This window comes from Prionailurus viverrinus, chromosome B3 (assembly GCF_022837055.1).
Source record: "Prionailurus viverrinus isolate Anna chromosome B3, UM_Priviv_1.0, whole genome shotgun sequence".
In the NCBI taxonomy this organism is placed as follows: Eukaryota; Metazoa; Chordata; class Mammalia; order Carnivora; family Felidae; genus Prionailurus; species Prionailurus viverrinus.
The window spans coordinates 131,405,754-131,430,334 of NC_062566.1; the positions used below are offsets into that span (position 1 = coordinate 131,405,754).

At 51.9% G+C, this 24,581-nt stretch overlaps 1 protein-coding gene across 2 annotated transcripts in view; it reads left to right on the plus strand.

Annotated features, from left to right (window-relative positions):
* Positions 1-24,581, plus strand: part of RIN3 (Ras and Rab interactor 3) — a 124,134-nt gene that overhangs the window by 52,559 nt on the left and 46,994 nt on the right. For both annotated transcript variants that reach the window (XM_047862362.1, XM_047862361.1), the window contains exon 3: positions 2,360-2,477. In XM_047862362.1, the coding sequence (XP_047718318.1) occupies positions 2,360-2,477 (118 nt within the window). The remainder of the gene's footprint in view (positions 1-2,359; positions 2,478-24,581) is intronic.

Below are 24,581 nucleotides of genomic sequence, written 5' to 3' on the forward strand. Positions count from 1 at the left end.
AAACGGCTCATTATGAATAATAAAGGACACTTATCACTCAGGAAATTCCAAGGGTTTTTGTAGCTCTGTGCCAGGAACCTGAGACAAAGACCAGATCCCCTTTTCATTATACTACACTCCCCCACCCCCCCACCCCCACACCTCCACAGACTCACCCTCACATTCCCACACACACGGCTGGTTCCCATCCAGCCCAGGCGGAAGACAGCTTGACCTTGGGCCTCTGAAGCAAAGGCCGGATAAACCCTTTTCTCTGCAAGACCGTGTGTTCCTGAGGCCAGATCAGGTTCAGGTGAACACATCGGTTCAGCGATGCCACAGCTCTGCGTAAGGCGAGGCCGTGCAGGGGGCTCAGGCGTCCTCTCTGCGTGCAGGGTGGGGGCTGCGGAAGGCTTCTAGAGGTAAGCCAGCCTCTGCTGGGTCCCCTAGGGAAGGCCAGCTTCCAGGCTGGGGCACATTTGCAGGCAGCATGTCACCTGCATTTCCACCCCCAGAAGCCTCCCTCCTGTCCTCGCCTGTCCTCTCCCATCCACTCCACGCTCTCATGGTCTCTCCACTCTGCCCTGCTCCAGGAGAGGGGCTGGTAAACTTCCAACCACAGTTGAGTGACTCATGGGCTCATTGTGTCACTGCTCCCAAAGGAGTCCAGCTTCTCTGGGCCGGGTGCAGGGGGTACAGGGGTGACTGAGTGCCCAGGATCCAAGTCGAAGGGCATTACTTGTCTCTCTCTACCTCAGCTCCCTCCTCTCTAAAATGGGGATAATGATAACACCCTCCAGGGGCACCTGAGTGGTTTAGTCAGTTAAGCATCTGACTTTGGCTTCGGTCATGATCTCACGGTTTGTGAGTTCAAACCCCACATCGGGCTCTGTGCTCACAGCTCCGAGGCTGCTTCAGGTTCTCTGTCTCCCTCTCTCTTTCTCTCTGCCCCTCCCCTCCTCAAAAATAAATAAATATTTTAAAATAACAGTAATAATAATAGCAACCCCCCGCCCCCATAGCTTTAATAAGGGAACTAAGCGAGATCATGGAATCTAATCACCTGGGGTTAAAGCCTGAGGCAGACTAGGGAGGCAGTAGGTGTGGGCTGCTATTAATCAATATGAGTATAATGTTTTCTTAACAGTTATAATAACGAAAGCAGAGAATCTGGAGCATCATGAAAGGGGAGAGAGGACAGTGTGCCTTGGTGGGGACGTGCCATTTTCGTGCTTCTCCAGAGCGTCTCGTGCCCGGGGCCACATCCCTGGGGCCACATTCTCGGGGATGCCCTGGTGGCCCTGTTCCCCAGCCTTCCCTCAGCATCTCTGGCCAGGCTCCTGGTCTTCCACGCTCTAGCCCAGGAGCTTGGGACCTGAGTGGGGGAGGCTTTAGACCTCAGGGTGGGGACAGGGGTGGAGGCGAGCATACATGTTGGGGTGTGACTTGAAAATCAACATGACTGGGGCGCCTGGGTGGCGCAGTCGGTTGAGCGTCCGACTTCAGCCAGGTCACGATCACGCGGTCCGTGAGTTCGAGCCCCGCGTCGGGCTCTGGGCTGATGGCTCGGAGCCTGGAGCCTGTTTCCGATTCTGTGTCTCCCGCTCTCTCTGCCCCTCCCCCGTTCATGCTCTGTCTCTCTCTGTCCCACAAATAAATAAACGTTGAAAAAAAAAAATTTAAAAAAAAAAAAAAAAAAAAAAAAAAAAAAGAAAATCAACATGACTGCCCCTACCTTAGAGCTTTTCTGTGTGTGTATGCCGGACCCCTACCCATATCAGAATCAGCCCATTCTGAAGCCTTCCCACCCAACCGGCATCCCCGGGGTGGGGCACAGGAATCCGCATTTTAAACACCCCCATCAAACTCTATGTCTACAATACAGAATTCTTTTTTTTTTTTTTTTTTTTTAATTTTTTTTTTCAACGTTTATTTATTTTTGGGACAGAGAGAGACAGAGCATGAACGGGGGAGGGGCAGAGAGAGAGGGAGACACAGATTCGGAAACAGGCTCCAGGCTCTGAGCCATCAGCCCAGAGCCCGACGCGGGGCTCGAACTCACGGACCGGGAGATCGTGACCTGGCTGAAGTCGGACGCTTAACCGACTGCGCCACCCAGGTGCCCCTACAATACAGAATTCTTTAGGAAACATTGATTTAGTTGACCGCCCCCCCTCTGTGGGCCTATGAGAAATAGAGACTCAGGAGCAGGGGACATGGGCCAGGTGACACGTGGCTCTTGGGGCAGAATCCCCAGTTCCCCTGAGGGATGCTTGCCTCCTTGTTTCTGGAACATTCTGGATGACTTCCAGCTCACTGCTGTCCTTCTAACCTTCACCCAAATCTTTGACTCATGGAGCTGCCCCTCCTTCCATTGTAGACGTTCCTGGTCTGCCGGGACAGCAGCTTGAAGCACCTGGTGCTCTGTGTCCACTTCCCTTCCCTGAACGACAGCTCGTCCGAGGTGCTCGAATACACCATTAAAGAAGAAAAATCGAGTAAGTACCTTCCTGTGCTGGCCCCTGACCACACAGCAGCAGAAGATGCTACACCACACTACCACAGACACTCCCATCTGGTCAGAAGGGTTTAAAATAGGAAGGCTGGGAGGACTTTCAGCCCCCCAGAGTTATCTGGCCAGGTTTGTTGTGAACTCAGTTTATCACTCACAGTCGATGTATTTCCGCTCAGCCCTGTCACAGCCTGTTGGCTTTGCTTCCTCTTGGCCGCCGTGAAGCTTCTTCTGGTTAGCTCAGGCTGGAGAAACTGAATTAAAGGAGAGGAACTGTCTGGATCCCTGGTCCCAGTGATAGCTCGGCACACACCCCAACCTTGATCTTGGACAAGTCACTTAACCTCCCTGAGCCCATTTTCTCGTCTGTCAGATGCACATAACAGTCACTGTCCTGCCTGAGTCACAGGGCCTTTGTGAGGGTCAAATGGGCAGGCAGTTTGGAAGACGGAAATCCTGTGTGTGCACAGGGTTGTGGGGAGCAGGCCTGGGGCCCGTGGGAAAATGTTTTGGGGCCTCTGATCAAGGGCGGTTTGTACTGATACACAGTGAAAGGGTCCGGGCCTCTCGCAGACCATGCCAGGTAGTAAGAGCCAAAAAGCCTAGAAGTTAGAAGAATCTATAGAATATTCCAGGCATCCAGCTTAGGTCCTCTTAAAAATCCGGGGGGTGTGGAAAGCTTTTTACCCTTAGTTAGAAACAGAGTGAAAAGAGTTAAAGAAGACAATAAAATATGTATGAAGTATATTGTGCAAATATATATTTATATAACATGTAAATATAATAAATATTTTGAGATATTTATTAAATATTCTGAGTAGTTCTCAGGAAACACTTGTGCCCAACACTGAGCAGATACACAGATGAATAGGCTCTTGGCCTCAAGGGTCTCCCAGTCTAGTTGGGGGTTGGGGGGGCTTGGTGGGGGTGGGAGGGACACAGACACACACTTGCTGTGCAGTGTGACAGGGGTGACTGCAGAAGGTGGGAAGGATTCCAGGAGAGCAGGAACAAGGAGAGAACACAGGCTGGGTCCCAAAGGGGAGACCAGTGGGTGTTCATGCGCTTAGAAGCTAATCTAGCTCCGGAGGTGGATGTGGATGAGAAAGCAGAAGCAGATTGCTCAAGGGGGCCTTTCCACAGAGACCCTGACTCACTGTATGTTCAGCACATGGTTATTGAGTATCTCCCCTGTGGCAGGAGCTGTTCTACCACTGGGACCACAACATGGGACAAAACACAGCCTCAGCCTCTCCGGGCTGATGTTCGGGTGAAGGGAGGAGACGGTAAACAAGTAACAATACAGGGTGACCTTGAGCTGAAGAGTCCCTGCTGTGTAGAATGTGGAAATGGGAAGATCAGCCAGCTGCCTCAATATCAACAAAAAGTGTAAGGGCTTAAGCCCAGAAGAGGCTAGTGTCTGCTCCTGTGCAAGATTCCTCAGCAGCAGCAGGGAAGGCTCTTTAGGGGGGGAGGAGGGGCGGGGTGCTCTGCAGCAGGAGCAGGCAGCCTCCCAGTTCAGAGTCTTGTGCAGGAAATGGGTCTGTCACTTGTGCTTGCATTCCATTGGCTAGAGTGCGATCATATGACCACACCCAACTGCAAGGGAGACTGGGAAATGTGGTCCTGGCTTGTGCCCAGGCAGAAGCAGAGGACTTGGATTTTGGTGAAAGGCTGAGAGTCTGTGAGGGGGTAGAGTATGTGGGGTTGTTACTTTAGATAGCAAACCAGTGACCTCTGTCCCGCAGTGTCCAGCAAGGAAGAAAGTGTAGGCATCTCAAAGAGGAAGGAGGGTCATAGTTTTCCCAAGCCAGGGTATACAGCGCCTTCTAATGACTGCAGAAGGGGGAGGTTGTTTGGGGCTCCTACTGTTCTCCAAGAACCCGGGCCCTTTCATGGATGTTCTCAGCAGGTGCCTGGGGGTGCACAGACCCCGGGTGCGTGTTTGACCATCAGCCGAGTTCAAAGACTCGCCTGCCCAGGCACTAGTTACCTGCAGTCCTTTAGAAACCTGATAGCCAGTTGTGCTCTTGAATTTCAACACCAGCATGGAGAAGGTAGCTGAAGGTGGGCAGTAGCGATGTGCTGAGCGTGTTACCCATCCACACGTGCTCTAGAAGTGCAAGGAGGGAGCTTTGCTCAAGGGCAGGCTGATAAGGAAGGCTTCTCAGAGGAGAGGGGAACCGGGCTGGACTGACAGACTGGAAGGTCTGCTTTTCTCCTTTGCCCCTCGCTTCCTTCCCACTTCCCCGACCTAGCTCCAGGGTAATCACTTCTAAGTCTTTCCAACCCAGTTACACTTCCTGGCCTTTGGGGACTTGCTCAGAAAGCATGCACAAGTCCTACCCAATGGAACCAGGATGTCATGTCTGGCTGCAAATGTCTCATTTCCAATCGGGAGCCCAAGCCACAAACCAAGGCACTTAGCTCCCTTTTCCAGATTCATATCTTCCTCCCAGGACCTCGTGGTAGAATCTCACTTCCCACTCTGAAACACTCAGTGCTCAACTTTGCCGAAAAGACCATCAAAACCCAAACCCCAAATCCTTCCTGTGACATAACTCTTCCAATCATGATTTGTGTCCATTCACTGTGACCGCACAGATGTCATCTATAAGTTTGCATGTGTTTTTCTTTGGCTCTTTCTGTATATTACTCTGGCGCTCCCCCAAACCTCACACTCCTGAACCCAGACAACATCAAGAATGTACCAGGTGATGTGTTTCTGTGCTTCCTTGATTCACCGTTCTGATCTTTTTGGTCTCTTTCCTCATTCAGTACCTGTCTCCTTAACATGGTGATCGAGCACAGACTACAGAAGCCACCGCCTGTGTTTGAATCCCAGTTCTGTCTTTCACTACCTGTGTGACCTCTCCAGGCCTTACTTAGCCTCTCCAGGCTTCTACGATGGGAAGGATAATGGTGTCTCCCTCATAGGGGTGCTTGCAGGAATTCGTGTGTCTAAATTACTTAGGACAGAGGCACCTGGGTGGCTTAGTCAGTTAAGCATCCGACTCTTGGTATCCGTTCAGGTCATGATCTCATGATTAGTGGGATCGAGCCCTGAGTCGGGCTCTGTGCTGACAGCGTGGACCCTGCTTGGGATTCTCTCTCTCCAAATAAATAAGGAAACTTTAAAAATAAATAAATAAATAAATAAATAACTTAGGACAGTACCAAGAGCACAATAGAAGATTATAATCATATTTGTTGGGCCTTATTTTCATTATTATTATTACTAATTCTCCTGCAAGATTAAGCTAAAAGGAAGAGTGGAATGAGCTTACACAGAGGTTTCCAGGCTCTGGGTAAATCCCATCCAGCGTGTGCGCCTGCCTCGTAGTCCCTCGTGGGAGGAGGGAGCCACCAAGCTTTTGAGTCCCCCTGTGGCCGTGGTGGCCGCAGCGGGGGACAGCCTGAGGAGGAAGTGGGCAAGGGGAAGGCCCAGGCCTGGGACTGGGGCCTTTTGTTGGGATTTCCCACGCAACTCAGGCAAAGGAGGGAGACGAAGGGATCCCCCGAACACAGGAGGTCAGCCTCACCCGTGGCCCCACGAGGAAGGCTCACTTGGACCACCTCTGTGGTTCTGTGTGCTTGGATCCCCCTCTCCTTCCTTGTTAAAGAGTTTCTTGGCGGGGCACCTGGGTGGCTCGGTCGGTTGGGCGGCCGACTTCGGCTCAGGTCATGGTCTCGCGGTCCATGGGTTCAAGCCCCGCGTCGGGCTCTGTGCTGGCAGCTCGGAGCCTGGGGTCTGCTTCAGATTCTGAGTCTCCCTCTCTCTCTGCCCCTCCCCCATTCATGCTCTGTCTCTCTCTGCCTTTCAAAACTGAATAAATGCTTAAAATAAAAAAAAAAAAGGGGGTTCTTTGCAAAACGCTGACCCAGTCGCTCAGGCTAGTGATGCTGTGGGGACGAACAGCCCTGAGCAACAGCGGCTGCTGTCTGCGCTCTACGCAGGGAGGGGCGGTGACCACTCCGAGCAGGCATCACCATCTCCTGCACCCCCAGTCTACCTCTGTTCCGCTCCGAGGTGAAAAGAAGGCTTTGCCGTGTCTGGGTAGCTAAGCTACCACTTAGCTTCACAGGGACCCTCAGAGGCCAGCTGTGTGTGCGTGGCAGGTGGGGGCAGAGAACCAGCAGAAGAAGGCAGTAGGGCCGGGGACGCAGGGAACACAGGAGCAGGCTACAGGATGGACGGAGGCTAGGCCAGCTGAAATGGCTGAAATTAATGAAAGGCTAGCCCCTTTTCATTCATCCGCACCCTTGAAGATGGTGACACTGACACATTCATGTGACGGCATTTTTTTCTGCTGGCTGCCAAACAAAAACAAAAACAAAAGAAGGAGAAGGAAGAAAAAGAAAATGAGTTGGCCCTGTCTCCAGAAGAGGAACCATCAGACAGGGACGGATGATGTGGTCTGGCCCCTACAGAAAGCCACTGCCTGGCACTCAGTGTGAGCCACAGGCCCCGTTTTGGGGGCAGCCCCACGGTACTCCCTGACTGTTCCCTTCTACCCAGGCTGACCCCCTGGCTTTAGAAAAGCTGGCGTGTTGAGCTCAGGCAGGGTTTCTTCTACCCTGAACAGATCTCCCACTCTGAGGTCTGTGGTTTGGGGCCAAGTAGTTGAAGCTGATAGATCCACCTGTGGTTAGGAACAAAGCCCACCTCACTGGGAAATTTGGTGAATGTCGTGCTGATTGGCACTGATGTGTTACCGCCACTGGCCTGGAGGAACCTTTAAACCAAGGAGGAGAGAAATTCTAGATAAGTGTTCCTGGGCAGTAGAGATCTGTATGTATGGGCAGGTCAGAGCGTCATCCAGATGGCCCTGTGTGGACCAGAATGCCTTTGAGGTCCACACGGGAGATTTGCACTGCTGCTCTTGGGTTTGAGCCCTTCACCAACTGACCCACCATCCTAGAATGAGATTTAACCCATATTTGGACCACAGCGTATTAAGTCCATAAAAAGGGAAGGAACGATCATCGTTAACGTCGGGGCTGGGAAGGACAAGGCAAGCTCGTGATATTTTATCAGGGAGGCAGTACTCCCATAGTAGTGAGTTACACTCTAGTCAAAGCAGAGCTCTTTTGAGAGCATGCGCTCTGGAAAGGCAGATGGTTCTACATCTTTATTCTGTCTCTGTCACCTTGGGACATCAGACAAGCTACTTATCTGTGCTTCAGTTTCCTCACGTACAAAATGGGAGCACCTGCAACAGAGCCAACTGTTGGAGGGTTGATGAGTGAATACATGTAGGGATGGGGGACAGTATCGCCTGGTGGGAGGAAAGCACTCAACAGCATCATAGCCAAGTTATCATGATTTATAATAAGTAATATATGTTTGGTCTCCATTCCAGTTCCTGGCACGGAGCTCCCCAAACCCTTGGAATTTCCTGAGTGTTAGGAGCCATAAAGGTGTCTTGATATTCATGACAAGTCCCTTTCAACCACACCAGAGTTTGTACAAAGACCTCAGTGAGGGCTGGGGAGCGTGAGGTGTTGGTTGCCAGGGAAACCAATTGCATGATTGGAGGGTGGGAACTTTCTGTTCCACACCCTGACCTCCAAGGAGGGGAGAGGGGCTGGAGGTTGAATCAGTCACCAATGGCCAGCGGCCGACAATTTAATCATTTAATGCATGGCCAATGCATCCCCATGTAGTGAAGCCTCCACAAAACCTCAAAAGGATGGGGTTCAAAGAGCTTTTGGATTGGGGCAACATACTTTGCCCTGTGAACCTCTTCCATCTGGCTATTCGTCATTTATATCATTTTATAAGAAACTGGTGATCTAATATGTAAGATGTTTCTCTGGATTCTGTGAGCCGCTCTAGCAAATTAATTGAACCCAAGAAGGGAGTCATTGGAACATCCCATCTGTTACTGTTTGGCCACAGGCACCTGGACTTGTAATTAGCATCTGAAGGGGTGGGGCAGGGGGCCATCTCGTGGGACTGAGCCTTTAACCTGTGGGGTCTGACGCCACCTCCAGGGGGACAGCATCAGAACTGAGCTGATTCGTAGGACACCCGGCTGGTGGAGGAGAATCGCTTGGTGTGGTGGGGAAAGAGACCCGTTGGAACTGACATCAGAATTGGAGTAACTTTCCCAACATCACCGTGTTGTCCCCTGGACGGCGTGGGGATGTTTCTGAGGAAGAGCTGTCCCAGCGTCCGCATGGAGTAAGCACTCTCAGTAAACACTACCAGTCGTCATTTGCTGTGGGGATTGAAAAACATCAACTTACACCTCAAAACCATTGTTTCCTGCAATGCCTTGTTTCCAGAGAACTCCTCTAAGAGGCTGACTCATTCTTTTTATCACACAGCGGTTGTTACCCAGGGAGGTTTGGGCTAAAAGCTAACCACAGTTTGTTTCTTTCTGGTTTCAGCAATTCCCTTCTCAGCCTCCAAAATTGGGGTTGGTCCAGGGGAAAAAAAAACACACCATTGGATCATTTAACTCCAAGAACTTTATTGTAAAACTTTGATGAATTTCTTTTTTTTTTTTTTAATGCGTTAAAATTTTTGTTTCATTCCAGTATGGGTAGCAGACAGGGTCACATTAGTTTTGGTTGTACAATAGAGTGATTGACCCCTTCTGTACATCACTCACTGCTCCTCACAATAAGTGTTCTCTTCACCCCCTTCGCCTGTTTCCCTCCCTCTGCCACCCGCCGTGAATGTGTTTTGAATCATGATGGTGCATATAGTTTTTAGCCTCCCTTTGTTCACTTAAATATTTTACCATGAGCTTTCTGTGAGTTATTAAACATTTTGACAACGACACAACCAATTGAATATGTTCTAGATGGCCTCGGAAGGAGGACACTTACGATGGGCTCTGTAAGACATGGCTCCTGACATCGGATCCATAGGGCAGACACACACACACACACACACACACACACACACACACACACACACACTTAACCAAAAGTGCAGGCTAGACTGTCTGTCGTAAGTGCCAGAATGTGAATGGGTACTTTGGAGGCATCAAAATTGATTGCTTTTTTTTTTTAAGTTTATTCATTTATTTTAAGAGAGAGAGAGAGAGAGATTGAGCGGGGGGAAGGCAGAGAGAGAGGGAGAGAGAGAATTCCAAGCAGGCTCCACACTGTCGTCACGGAGCCTGACACGGGGCTCGAATACACAGACTGTGAGATCATGGCCTGAGCTGAAACCAAGAGCCCATCACTTAGCCAACTGAGCCACCCACGTGCCCCCAGACAGACTACTTTTGGCTGAGGGAGATATCCTCTAGGACTCCTCCAGCCGTGAGGTTGGGAAATCACTGTGAGGAGGAGAAACTGAGGCCACACCCTGCAGGGCTCAGATGCAGGAAAGAGGTTCAGGGAGGGGTGGGCGGCGTTGGGGGTAAGGTGACGAGGGGAGCCACATCGGCGATGAGGCTGGGAAGGTGGGGTCGCCATGGCCTTGACAACCGCCCCCGGTGTCAGGGTCTCGCTCTGCAGCACCTTGGGAAGGCACGGACACAGTTGGAGCAGGAAGTGCGTGGACGAAATCGGGGCTTGCGAAGAGAGCTGGGCCATGTGGGTGGGGGATGGGACGGCCCTCCCTGCCAGGAGCAGGAGGAGCGGGAGGAGTGAGGGTTTGAGAGACCTGCCCGAGTTAAGGGCCTCGGTGGCGATGGCGGTGGCAGTGGTGGGAACTGGGCAGGGCAGCGGGGCCAAGAAAAGGGGTGGGGCCTGGAGTGGCCATTGCAGGGGGGGTGGGAGGGGAGGCCCTTCCAGTGGATGAAGCCTCCTAAGAAGGCGGGGTGCTGCACCGCCTCTCTGGGGCACAGCAACACAGGGACTGCCGGGAGTTCACTTTGCCCCGAAGAAGTGGACACAGGAAGAAGTTTTGACAGCGATGAGAGAAACTTCTAGAACACAGGGCCTGGGAGGCAAGAGAAGGGGAAGAGAGGGAAATGGGTTTGTGGGAGTGAAGGTTTCATGCCAGCCAGGCCCGAGTGGGTGGCCCGTGTGCACAATGGCCACCACCTTCAGGGGCTTTGCAGCTTCCGAAAATCTGTCCAAGGGAAAACAGTCCAACCCAACTGGTTCAGAGAGCCAGGGTTCTCTGTGCAGCCACCCCTCTTTTGGGGGCGACTACAGAAGTGTCAGGGGTCCTGGGCTTTCTGTCACTGGAGAGCGGGGGAATGTGGATTATCTTAGCTCAACGTTTGCATCTGGGACTCTCACCTTCCTTCCTAGCTGTTTCTGCCTCCCTCTGCCACCTCCTGGGAAAACCTGCTCTCTGGAAATTCTCTAGCCAATAAACAGATTTACACTAACATGTGAAAGACTAACATCACCATAAAGTTGTGCTCACAGCCGTGAGGGTGTGCGTCTCAGTTCTCAATAGGAATAAAAGTTATAGTAGTGATGCTACAGTGGTGCAATGTCAGGCCTCAGCCTGCAAGGAGTGGGAGTTGGTTTGTCCTGGCTGTCCTGAGATAGCAGAGGAGGGGGAACCTACCTGTTCTAGAAAAGGCTCATTCTGACTGTCAAAATCCTCCTGAGGCCCACCGCTCACCCGGGCCCTCTCCTTGGGTGGACAGTGAAGTTTCCTAGTGTGCTCTCCTGTTCTTGCCTGTTCAGAGCAGTTCCCCCCCCCCCCCGAGTGTAAAGCCCCCCTGGGAGAGTAATAATGCCTATGCCCTCATCTGGAACCACCCTGCCTCTTTCTTTCCCCTCCCTTGTACTCACCAGGTTCAGCCCCCTCCACCTGTGCTTGGATGCTCTGCCCAATCCCTTCGGCCTTCGTTGTCTGTTCCACATTTTCCTATCTCCTCTGCCCCCACTGGCTGGAAGCTTCCGAGGGTTTGTGTGTTACAATAGATGTGGTCCCCACAGCCCTCATAGAGTAGAGCTGTAGCAAGTGTTCAGCAAACACCAGGCCATTGATCAGCTGCTTTAAACACCTCACAGCTCGAACAGAGAGATGGCCTGGTTCAGAAGGCCTGAGAGGGTGGGCTTTCATGCCCAGTGGACCCAGATTCAAATCCCTTTGTTTTCATTGGCTGTGAGGTCTTGGCAATGTTGCTCGGTACTCTGCCTCACTAAGTCTTGGTTTTCTCAACTGTGAAATGGACTCCTAGTGATGGCAAACTCACACTACACACAGGAGGTGTTCACAAAAGGTGAATTGCCCTCCCCCTTCCCTGACTTCCTGCCTTTCCCTTTGGCCTGGGTCTTAGGGTTAGAAAATCTAGATTTACATTCACTTCTCCCACTAAACTAGCTCTGTGAACTATAGCAAGATGTTTGACTCCTGGGACTCACTCTCCTTTTTTTGTTAAACATTTATTTATTATTAAGAGACAGAGAGAGACAGAGCGTGAGCATGGGAGGAGCAGAGAGAGGAGGAGACACAGAATCTAAAGCAGGCTCCAGGCTCTAAGCTGTCAGCACAGAGCCTAATGCGGGGCTTGAACCCACGAACTGTGAGATCATGACCTGAGCCAAAGTTGGACGCTTAACCGACTGAGCCAGCCAGGCGCGCTCCCCCCCCCTTTTTTTAAGTTTATTTATTTATTTTGAGAGAGAGTGAGTTGGGGAGGGGCAGAGAGAGAATCCTAAGCAGGTTCTGCACTGTCAGCACAGAGCCTGGTGCGGGGCTCCAACTCATGAACCATGAGATCATGACCTGAGCTGAAGTCAAGAGTCAGATCCTTAACCAACTGAGCCACCCAGGCACCCCTCTTGGGCCTCACTTTCAACCACAAATGGAGTGAATGATGCCTGTAAGGAATTGTTATGAGGAACAGACAAGAAGACATATGTGAATACACCTAAAACCAGGCAGAAATGCAAGAGTGACACTGCATTCATTCATTCATTCATTCATTCGCATATGTATGTAGCTAGGATCTATTGAGGACCGTGATAAGACCAGATGCTGCTCTTAAAAAGATCGCTGGGGAAGTTGAGTGGGTTGGGACAAGAGTGGAAGAAACAAAGCCAAGCGCTTTGTGGCTCTCCTGGCGACCCTGTGTGGAGGCTCGGCTTGCTCTAGGAGGATTTCCCCAGGTTCAGGACGTGTGAAGAGATGTTCTTACAAGTTTTAGGTTTTCTCCTGAAAGAGAAAGCCAGTTGCTACCTCTGAGCACCTCTGGAGCACCTCCCAGATGTACTTTACTCTGGGAGTTTCGAGACAGCTTACCACTAGGAAGCGTGAGCAATGTTAGGGCTGGTGGGAGCTTGGGCAAAGCCATGGGTCGGTGTCATTGAACTGGGTTTTAATCTGGCTCTCCCAGTCTCTTGCTGCATGACCTTCAGCAAGTCACTTGATGTTTCTGGAACTCCTTGGGGGAGGGATCCCTGACCTCACCTGGCAAGAGACAGATGCAAAGTGCCTTGGAAGGACAAAGCCCCACACAGAGAGAAGGTGCTATTCATTGTTTGCCTGACCCCAGACATCCCAAGCACTTGGATTTTTCTAAAGCCTTGCCGTGGCTGAGGAAGACACCTGCCTCTCCGTGTCTAGGCAGCTGGGCTGGCCTCTTGGGAAGCCACGTTATGATGCCTGTCCCGCCAACTTCTTCTTTCTGCCCAAACTATTTAAGGAAGAAGTCAGAGGTGAGACCTTCTGGAAAGTTCTGTAGAAAAGGACTGGTGTCTTCCGTGGCTCTTTGTGTCCATCTCCTTTTGTCTGTGGAGGCTCAGTGAATAGTTTCCACTGCTTTGTCAGCAGTCCCGATCTTATCACATACGCTGTGTTGTGCTGATTGTTTGTTTGTCTTCGTTTTGGTTTTCATAGTGGAAACTTTTAAGGAACTTGCCCCAGTAGGACTTCCCCTGCTGGAATGTTCTTTAATGTAGGCATTGTTCTCAGTCCAAGACTGCCCTGAGCAGCCCCCAGGTGAGACCCAGTTCCCCAGTAACTAGGTCCCACCATGAAATCTTATGTGGCTCTAGCCCCAGTTACTGGGGACTTGCTGTGGGCGAGCCACTGTAACGCACTCACTGTGTGCCAGGGACTGTACTAGACTCACTGTGTGCCAGGCACTGGATGGGCTTGTATAGAAGCCGTTCCTCTTGTCTTCACCACAGCCCTAGGAAGCAGATGCTAGGACCCTCCTTTTGCCACTGAGGAAATCGTGCCCATGAACGGAGCTGGGGTTGAACCCAGGCTGTCACCTCCACATTCAACGTGCCTCCCCCGAGCCAGGTTGTTTCTTGTCTTATCTCCCGTGGTCCTTACGCAGGAGGCTCTCCAAGTCAGGAGGAGGTGGAGGAGAAGGAGGCAGCGCGGGCGATCATCGAGCATGTCTAAGGACTTTGGAATCACCCTCCGAATCTGAGGCCTAAGCCTAAATTATACCCAAGTCCTTTGTGTTCATGGCACAGAACCAGAGCTGGACTGCAGGGCAGCAGAAGGGGACTAGGTGGTTCCAACAAGGACAGCCGTGCGGAGGACGAGTCCCTCGAGTCAGTGGGTCACCTGAGTGCCAGGCCTTTTGATGGTTCTGCCTCATAACAACCATCTGAAAGTGGATTTGGCTCAGAGCTGTGGTTTGGTGGCACACGGGAGACAGCTCGCTCCGGCTTGTGCGATGTGAGCAGGCACATTGCTCCCCGACTCTGGGCTTGATACTAGGGGTGCTTACGTGCTGGGAGCTGGCCGCTGCCACAAAATTGAGGTTTCTTTCCCGAGAGAGCTGGTCATTACACATTTGCCATCAGGCTGCCGCTCGGTTTCCTCATCTGTAAAATGGGTGCCCACCTTCTAGAACCATTGGGAGCTGATGTCTATGTGCATGCTTTCCAAACTGAAGCCTGGAGTGTGTACATGTAGATATGAAGTGTGCATTTACATGCAATCTGTTAACAATTCTTATATGAAAAACTGTATCTTTATTTATGTGGGTTTTTTTTTTTTATTTTTTAACGTTTTTATTTATTTTTGAGACAGAGAGAGACAGAGCATGAACGGGGGAGGGTCAGAGAGAGAGGGAGACACAGAAACCGAAACAGGCTCCAGGCTCTGAGCGGTCAGCACAGAGCCCGACGCGGGGCTCGAACTCACGGACCGCGAGATCGTGACCTGAGCCGAAGTCGGACGCTTAACCGACTGAGCCACCCAGGCGCCCCTTTATTTATGTTTTTTAAGTTTATTTCCTTATTATGAGAGAGAGACACAGACAGCATGAGTGGGGGAGGGGCAGAGAGAGAGAGAGCGAGAGAGAGAGCGCCCCAAGCAGGTTCCACACTTTCTGCACAGAGCCCCCTGTGGGGCTTGAACTCACGAACCGTGAGATCATGACCTGAGCCAAAATCAAGAGTTGGACACTCAACCAACTGAGCCACCTGTATGCCCCAGCTGTATCTTTTTTCTAAAACAGGCAGGTGCGTGTGTGTTGGTTGTGTGTAGAAATAGGAACTACGTCAGAGTCAGGGTGGGTGGCCCAGCAGGTGTGACACAGATTCCCAGAGACACCACGTGGATCACGTGACACGGCAAGCTGGTCACAGACAAGGTCACATTCGAGACCATGAGGTACTTTCCAGTGGGAGGCTGAAAGCCTCCTTCTTATTGGTGTCCGAGTCACGAGGACCAAAGCCCTGTCAGTCTTTGAGAAGAGAGCATTTTCCGTGGTTTCCTTGGCTGTAGTAAAAGGAACCAACAGATCCAGGCAGACCTGGATTTGAAGCCCGTCACTCAGCCCCGGGTTGAATGTGGACAAGAGCCTGAGCCCATCTGAGCTCAGCTTCCTCGGCTATAACATACGGGTTTGGGGGGATGCTTGGGAGAGGGGCCTGTGGGGTCTTGGCACACGTAGCTGTGTGCTGGGTTGGTGTCAATTCTGCTCTCTTGGGCTCTCCCCATTTTCACTGCACTGTCTTAGGACTCCAGGTGACCCCGAGTGTGGAGAATGTGGCTCAGGGCTTGGTACAGGAAGCTCCCTCTACACAGCCCAACCTGGAATGCTCTCCATATGCCTCTTCCTCTACTGAGTTATGACACAGAATATTTACTGAGAACTTGCTGCGTGCCCGGGCCTTTCCTGGGTACAGTGAGAGACTAAGGATGTAGGATACTGATAGCAATCATCTGCGGAGCGCTTTGTATGAATTAACTCATTTAATCTGCACGTCGGCCCTAAGATATAAACACTGTCGTGTGGCAGATTCAAGATGGCGGTCCTTCCTTTGACCCTGTTCCCATCAAGGGGCTACAACCCCTCCCCTTGAATCTGGGCTGGCGTGGGGCTGCTTTGGCCAACAGAGGAAAGCAGAAGGGGCAGTATGCCAGTTCCCTGTGTAGCTCTTAAGAGAACTGGCAGCTTCTTCTTGGACTCTGGGACCCCTGGATTGCCATGTAAGAAATCTGATGACTGAGACCACCACACCGGAAAGACCACCTGGAGACCATGCAGAGAGGGAGCAAAGCCCCAGAGGGCCCGGCTGAGCCTAGCCTTCCAGCCTTTCCTGCCAAGGTGCCAGGCATGAGTGAAGGCTTCTGGATCCTCTGGACCAGGACAGTCCCCAGCTGAATGCCACCAAGTGACCTAGTCAGTGCCATGAGCAAAAGAATCTCCCGGCTGAGTCCTGCCCAAATTCCTGACCCACTAAACCATGAGCTGCAAAAAGATGGCTGTTTTATGTTGCCACATTTTTCAAGTGGTTTGTTACTCAGCAATAGATAACCAGGACAAGTATGACCCTTGTTTTACAGGTGAAGAAACTGGGGCACACAGAGCCTAAGTGGCTTGCTCGAAGGTCACAGCGAGTAAGGGGTGGGTCCAGGGTTTAGACCCAGCAGCCTGGCTCCCCAGCATGTATGCTTAACACTCTGCTGTACTGCTCTTGAGTGCCAAACATGGTCATGCTCTCGAGGAGACTTCTACCTGCTTTGGGGTGCAAGGATCACGCACACTACATAACTGGAGAATTGTATGAAGCGTGTACTTATTCATCTACCCAGTTTAAGGACACTGGGCCATAGGGATACCCAGACGATGATATTAAGAAAGTGTTAGGATTTTACCGCAATTAGCGGGAAGAGCTCCAACGCTGGAGGGTGAGTGAGACCCCAGGGGGAGGAGTGAGGAGGAGCATGGGAGGCTGCCAGCCAGTCCAAAAAAGGCCATGGGGTCACAGGATGCTGGGGTGTGTGCAAGGGAAGCTTAGTTGCCTGGAGTATGGGGTGTGGGGAAGGAAGGGACAGGCAGAGACGGGGACCGTTGCCCGGGTCGATCCCAGGGCAGCGTGCTCCCAGGTCCTGATGCTTGGCCTTTATCTAAAAGACCTGGGGAAGAACCCCCGGCAGAAGGGCATTAAAGATGGGGGGACGTGGGACGCCTGGGTGGCTCCGTCGGTTAACTGTCCAACTTCGGCTCAGGTCATGATCTCACAGTTCATGAGTTCGAGCACCGCGTGGGGCTCTGTGCTGACAGCTCAGAGCCCGGAGCCTGCTTCCGATTCTGTGTCTTCCTCTCTCTCTCTGCCCCTCCCTCTGTTCACACAGTCTCTCTCAAAAATAAATAAAGATTAAAAAAAATTTTTAATAAAAAAAAAAAAAAAGATGGGGGACGTGGTCTGATGTGCCTTTCACACAGAAGTCCCCCACTGTGGGGGTGGGCAGGGGGACAACCCAGGATGGAGACCAGAGGGGAGCATGGTGGGGCCCGCACCGGCTCCTACAGCGGGTGTGAACGGAGGAGGCACTTAGGAAGAGGAGTCACTTGGGCAGCATAGTTGGGCAGAAATGGCTGAAGAAGGAAGAGGGGCCTGTAAGCACCAGGTGTCAGGGACCTGTGGCAGTGTCACCCTAGGTCCAGGGGAAGAATGGTGGGCGGGGGTGACAGCAAGGGACACGGGGAACCACCGTGCCCAGGAGAAAGAAGCCACCACCATCACCCCAGTGCTTGGAGCAGTGCCTGGCACATAGTAGGTGCTCAGCAAATATTTGAAGAAACCCATGGGTTTCTTCTTCAACCCATTTGAGAGTCTCCGGGGCATGAGATGCTAACTCTGCAGTGACCCTCCCTGGTGGTCACGCCCTTTGGGGTCAAGATACCCGTTTCCATCTCTGTTCTTGCTGCACCACCGAGTTGCCATCTGGTAGCTAAAGGGGAATTTGGATTAGGTGATGACGGGCTGGAGGAACCTGGGGCGGGAGGAAATGCCTGAAGATGTGGGGCCCTGACCCCTGGGCGGCCACAGGAACTTCCCTGTGTGAGCAGAGTCTCTTCTCTGTGCAGCAACAGTGTGTCCTTTCCTGACCTGGGGTATTTATGGGGATTCAAGAGAGCACCCGGCCCTATGCCTATGGGGACATGGGGGGGGGTGTCTATAAATAACACCCCTTTTGTCCACCCCCATATTCAGAACCAGTGAGGAGCTAGATAAAAGCTCGCCCACTGATGGGCTGATTTTGGGAGTGCCGTTTGACCCTATAGCCGCAATGCAGTGCCCTATCGCCCCTGCTGAATTTGCTCCCCAGAACCATAGGCCTCCCCTTTGGCGAGGGCTGAGCCTGCCCCAGGATGCTTGCAGAGAAGCAAGCTGTGTCCTGAGCCCTGGGCTGGATGTTGCCAAGCTGGCGTTCCAGCAGCATCTGGAAGCAAGTGAAAGGTCATTTGCCCCGAGGCCAGTCCCTAGTTCTTGATTCCATGACTCCGTGCATGGCACTGATGGGGAGGAGGATGGGAACGAGATCCCTGTGATTCAGAGTCCTGGTGGGCACTCCTGTCTTCCATCCAGTTCCACTCTAAGCACCGATGTTGGGCACCCGGCGGCACGCTAGGTGTGGGCATCTGCAGCGCCCATGGGCTCCTGCCAGTTGTCCTGGGAGCACAGACCGGCTCTCCCTCCGCAGCAGGATTTCTGAAACTCAGCATACTTTAAGCGTCCAACTTCGGCTCAGGTCACGATCTCGCGGTCCGTGAGTTCAAGCCCCGCGTCGGGCTCTGTGCTGACAGCCTGGAGCCAGGAGCCTGCTTCGGATTCTGTGTCTCCCCCTCTCTCTGCCCCTCCCACGCTCATGCTCTGTCTGTCTCTGTCTCACAATAATAAATAAATGTTAAAAAAAAAATTTTTTTAAATATCTAAAATATCCCACTAGTAATTTTTTATCTTTATGATTTATGGGACTGATAATATTTTCAATATTTGGGGTTAAATAGAATATATGATTAGGATTCACTTGACCTGATTCTGTTTACCATTTCCAACATGGCTATAGGAAACGTTAAAATTGCACGCATAGCTTGCATGTTGTTTCTCCTGGATGGCGGGGTCTGGAGAACCAAGAGCGTGCGCGGGCTGTAGAGTCACGTCCTGGGATCACTTCCCAGCTCTCTGTGACCTCTGCTGAGCCACTGAACCTCTCTGGGCCTCCCGGTTTTTGTAAGTGGTCATCGCTTTTCTTCTAGACCTCAGATTAAAGTTTGCAAACCGGGGGTAAGACCCTGAGGCCGGGTTGTTTCCTGAGCTGGGTTGTGCCTTGATGGGTCCTTCCGTGGGACTTGGGGGTGTTCTCGCCAATAGGGTGGTGCCTCGGGCCACCTCCTTTTCTTCCTTTGGCCCAACAGAGTAAAGTGTTTCTTCTTGATGGAGACAAAGACACCTGCTGATCGCTGAATGTGAGCGGAGACGCAGGTGGATGGCTTTCCCAGACTGGCAGCTCATTCCCTGTGGGTAGTTAGACCCCCAGATGGCAGGCGGCATGCCTCTGCTTTGCTGTCCTCCACCCCTCCCTGCCCCTTCTCCCCAAACTCCTCCCCGTCTGCTTACGCGTGATTTAGTCTTCCCTGACACTTGGCAGTTCACTCATCTGTCTAACGTCGCCCCTTCTGTTTTGGCCTCTGAACCCATAAATAGTTCCCAGGCAAAGTCCCCATTTGCATCGTGACAATTTGCTCTGTATTCCTTTTCCCCGACTTACAGCCTCGTCTGCACAGTCGCTAACTATGGAAGAGCGCCATCCAAGAAAAGGAATCTTTCGTTACAGCTCGAACCGTGTAGCCGCAGCTGTTGGCGGATGTGGCTGCCAGCGTGAGGCTCGGGGGCGATGCTTTTAGCGACAGCAAATGCCACCCGGGCTGCGGTATCATCCCGGCAAGGTCCTGGCTCTGGGACAAGGAAAAGGAGGAAGGCCTGACTCCAGCTCTCCCGAGAGCTGGAACACAGCATGACGCGGTGTAATCCTGCTCTAAATCCGAGTGTGTACCCAGCGCCAGGGCCGGAGGGAGGGAGGCCACGGGTCTTCCTGGGAGGGTGTCACCCAGGGGACATGGGGCTTGCCTGGTGACAGGGGAGGAAATGCGTGGCCCGTGGGCAGGCGTCTCTGCTAGCTGACCTATTCACTTGAAGCAGGGACCCAATGAGTGCATTCCAGCATGAAGTGCTGGGACGCCCTCCCTCCACCCCAGGCCACCTCTCTGGACAAAAAAAAAGGCACCTGATATACCAGGCTCCCAGGCTGGTGGCACTTAATCATGACTGTGGCCTTTGGGCCATGCGTTTAACCTCTCCGAGCCTCAGCTTCCTGGCCTGTGAAATGAGGATAATGGAGTTGCCGTGATGATTAAAAATAGAGACTGGCACACAGTAGGCACTTAATAAGTGGTCGATATTATTATTGCTATTGTTATTATTATTCTGAAACCTTGAAAACTGTACCCCTCCATTATTAATCAGGAGGCTTAAAGCCCATGGTTCCTAAAGCCAGGAATTTGGGAGAAGGGGACAGAACAATCAGAATAGCAATCAGATTCCAGAGAGCACCATAATCAAACTCTGGGGAGCACCCAAATTAATACTGGCTCACAGCACAATGATGTACCTTCCCTGGACCTCAGTTTCCTCATCTATGCAGTGAGAGAGTTTGGACCAGACCTAAGGCCCTTCCTTTCTGGCTTTCAATGGTTCTCAGTCCAGTGGGAGGGGCATTTGGGTGTGGTGGAGTCTCCAGTCTGAGCAAATTTGGGATGTGGGATAGAACTCAGTAAAAAGACATTGCAGTACTTTTTCATCTTAAAATTCTTAAGATGAAATTACTAGGAAATTGCTCCTTATGCCTACTGCAACCAGCAAAGATGGCCATGACTCACATCCAGGGCTGCCATGGACAGTTGCACAGCTTGTGCACTGTTCAAAAGTGCCTCATTGGTGGGAGATGAACTCCAGCTGGTGTTCTGCTTGTCAAGTTGTACAGTTTAGGACAGGGCTACAGCCACCTGGAAGAGAAGGCACCTTTCTGCTCCCTTGCCAGATCCTATAACAGAGCATTAGGGGCATTTGGAAGCAGCCCCCTGTTTGGACCCCTGCCCATGACTGGCAGTTCCTCCCTGTTCCTTTCCCTGTCAGCCTCCCTGCAGCTCATGCCCCTCCTGTCAGGGACCCGTGGAGATGTGGTGGGGGTTGGGAGGGGAGCTAAGGAAGGATGATCTTACACTGAGAAGCTTCGGGGCTCAGAGGGGATGGAAGTTTCACAGAGGGAGGCTCAGGCGAGCTTGTAAATAGACAATCAAGGGGCTCCAGGACCAGCCAATGAGCCAGAGGCCAAGGTGTCTACCTGGACCATCGGTACCAGGCAAGGAGAGAGAGAGGAAACTGTCTCCAACACATTTTCAAATTGTCATCCTCTCCAGGTCCCTGAGCCCTAACTCGCCCCTCTGGGCTCCCTCCCCAGCCCTTCGGACCTCTGTGTTCCCTCTGGTGCAGGGGCCGCTGCTAGCCCTCACTCAGCACCTCTGCAGGGTACCACTCTGACCTCTGCACGAGGAGCCAGAGGGCCAAGGAGGGCCTCGGTTACTCTTATCATCACGTGGCGGTTTCAGGAAGCAAGTCTCTGAGAGTAAGGGCTTTGGTCTCTGGGCATGTGGCTCTTGGAACCGGGAGCCCATGCCTGGTCGGTACCGTTCCCGCGTGGGCTTTGCCTGGAGCGGGAACAAGGGTGTCCTCCACTCGTGCTCGGATCTGTGCCCGTCCAGAGAGCACAGCCGACCTGCTGCCCAGCGTGGGACTCTCTGTGCTCCCTCCCGGCCGCTTCTCCTTCCGCTGGGACCAGCGATCCCACGAGCCCTAGTCTGGCAGCACCCTTCCTTCGGGCAGGGAGATGGCTGTTCTCCCATTTCACAGGTCAGGCAGCTGCTGCGGGAGCTTCTGGAAACAAGTGGGCGCCAGAGCTGGGCCTGGACCCACAGGGTCCCCCGGACTCCGGAGAAACTGCTACTCTCCCCACTTTCACCCTTGGGAGCAGGGGCAGTAGTTTTCATCTACCGCAGAAAATCGAGCCTATGGACAGGCCCGATGAGAGTAGCAAAGAGGCCTTTTCCCACCTGAGCCACAAACTGCCCAGGTGGCGGTTCCCATGGCAACCGTGCTGCTGGGTGGCCAAGCGGGGAAGGAGCCTCGAGGGGTGGGAGGCATGAGGACCAGCGGGCCTGGCTGCACCTGCCAGGCCTGCCGACGCCTGTCCCTCCTGCTCCCCAGTTGCGAACCATTCCCCAGCCTGTTGTCACAGTGGCTTTTTATTCTCAGGTTCTGCGCCTGTGGCCTTTCCTGTCGGGGACCCAGCTTGAGCGATGTCCTATGGCCAGACCATTGGCAAATTCCCTGTCATCCTTCTGCCTGTGAGGCTGCCTCTCAATTTCTATATCCACCTGCCCTTTTTATCAAGGTGATGAGCACAATAAATATTTGTGGAGAAATGAATACGTTATGAAAATGTCCTAGCTAAAGAGGAACTCTGAGCCCTTCAAAACAAAACAGCAAACAACTTGAGTACAGAATGAGCAAAGAGGGGTGCCTGGGTGGCTCAGTCGGTCAAGCATCGGACTTCAGCTCAGGTCATGATCTCACGGTTCGTGAGTTCGAGCCCCACGTCGGGCTCTGGGCTGACAGCTTGGAGCCTGGAGCCTGCTTCAGATTCTGTGTCTCCCTCTCTCTCTGCCCCTCCCTCACTCTCTCTCTTTCTCTCTCTCTCTCTCTCAAAAATAAATAAACATTAAAAAATTTTTTTTAAAAATCTACTGAGCACCTGGGTGGCTCAGTCGGTTAAGCATCCGACTTTGGCTCAGGTCACGATCTCGTGGTCTGTGAGTTCCAGCCTGCGTCCAGCTCTGTGCTGACAGCTCAGAGCCGACAGCCTGCTTCGGATTCTGGGTCTCCCCCTCTCTCTGCCCCTCCCCTGCTCACACTCTGTCTCTCTCTCTTTCTCAAAAATAAACATTTTTTTTAAAGGCTACAGAAAAATGTAGACTCTTTACAGTTTCTCTGCTTACTGAGGTCATATATGCTCATTATAAAACTCCCAGAAAAACACAATCTAGGCAGTGAAATTCAGTCCACTCCTTCTTTTTTTTATGTAGTGGCTTTATTGAAAGATAGCCATATAATATATTTAGTTCATACAACTCACCCACTTAGGGGGCTCCTTTAGCGGCTTTTGGTTCAGAGTAGTGTATCCCCACCCTAGTGAGTGTGAGGACATTTTATCACCTCAAAAAAGAAGCCCCGTGTTGCCCAATGCGTTTGTACTTAATGCTACTGAACTGCACCCCTAAAATAGTTAAAATGCTAAATTGTGTGTTTTTGTAGCTCAACACGTCCCCCACCCCCGAGCCCTAAGCAGCCACTAACCTACTTTTTGTCTCTATAAATTTGGTCCACTCTCGATTCCAGCCCCAGAGGGCCTGGTCAGCCCGGCTGTCCCTTTCAGAGTCCTCCTGTGTGCCCAACACGGTGTCAGGTGCAGGGCAGGTGATGAGGAAAGTTAAGACCTGTTCCTGCTCTCAGGGGGTCCACAGTCTCATGACCTCACATCACAATGTGAGCGTATGTATGACGTTTCCCTGATGGGAAAATGTGTGGTTTGCATAGTCCCTCCTGTGTGCAGCTTTCCCTGGGGGAGGTCGGAACACTCCGGAAAGGTTTTGGGCCGGAAGGTAGACGTAGAGCTGAATCCTGAAGGTGGTGAAGGGCAAAGATTGCAAACCGTAAGAGACTTTTAAATACAGAGAAAAAACTGAGGGTGGAAGGGAGTGGAGGGGCGGGGGGGAGGGGAGCAGGGAAAATGGGTGAAGGGCATTGGGGAGGGCATTGTTGGGATGAGCATGTAAGTGATGAATCATGGGAATCTAATCCTGAAGCCAAGAGCACACTGTATATACTGTATGTTAGCTAACTTGACAATAAATTATAATAATAATTTTTTAAAAAGATGGATTCTCATGCATAGAGCAACAGCACGAGCAAAGGCCCAGTGGTAGGAATATGGACTGTGTTGACAGGATAAAGTGAGGAAAATGGGCCCCCAAGGGACAAGTTTTCTTTTGAGGAGCCATAGGAAATAATGCCAAGCAGAGCCACAGAAACCCCTCTACCTCCATGATTGGCTTACTGGTTTAAAGTTACGGTTTAGTAATCCTGTATTGTCACTGACTGAGCGTGCTGTGCACCATTCTGGCGGCTTCTGGGGATGAGCATTGCTTATGAGTGGGTTCATTAGTGTCCTAGGACCGCTGTGCTACTTGTGGTCCTAAAACAACACAGGTTTATTTTCTCGCCGTTCTGGAGGTCAGAAATCAACAATCAACGTGTTCGTTGTTTCTGCAGATCAGGGAGAATCTGTTCCACGCCCCTCTTCTAGCTTCTGGTGAAAACTAGCACTCTCTGGTGTTGCTTGACTCATAGAGGCCTTGCTCCAATCTCTGCCTGCATCGTTATGTGGCCTTCTCCTCTCTGCATTTGTGTCCCACGTCCTTACGCATTTTTGTAAGGACACCATTCATGGGATTTAGGGTTCACCCCAATCCAGTCTGACTGCACGTTAACTTGATTATACCTACATAGACCCTATTTCCAAATCAGAGTTAGGGCCTCAACATACCTTTTTGGGGGACACAATTCAACCCATAACAGGCGGATACTTTATTATCTCTGTTTTATAGCTGAAGAAACTAAGGCACAGAGAGGGTAAGCAACAGAGTGACGGAGGCATGTTCACATTTGGGCAGTTGGGCCCGGGCACCCACACACGAGGCACCAGGCCGGTACAGCACAGAACTCTGGACGATCCTGGAAGCTAAGCCCAGCCAACATTAGGATCGTCGAACGCTTAACCATT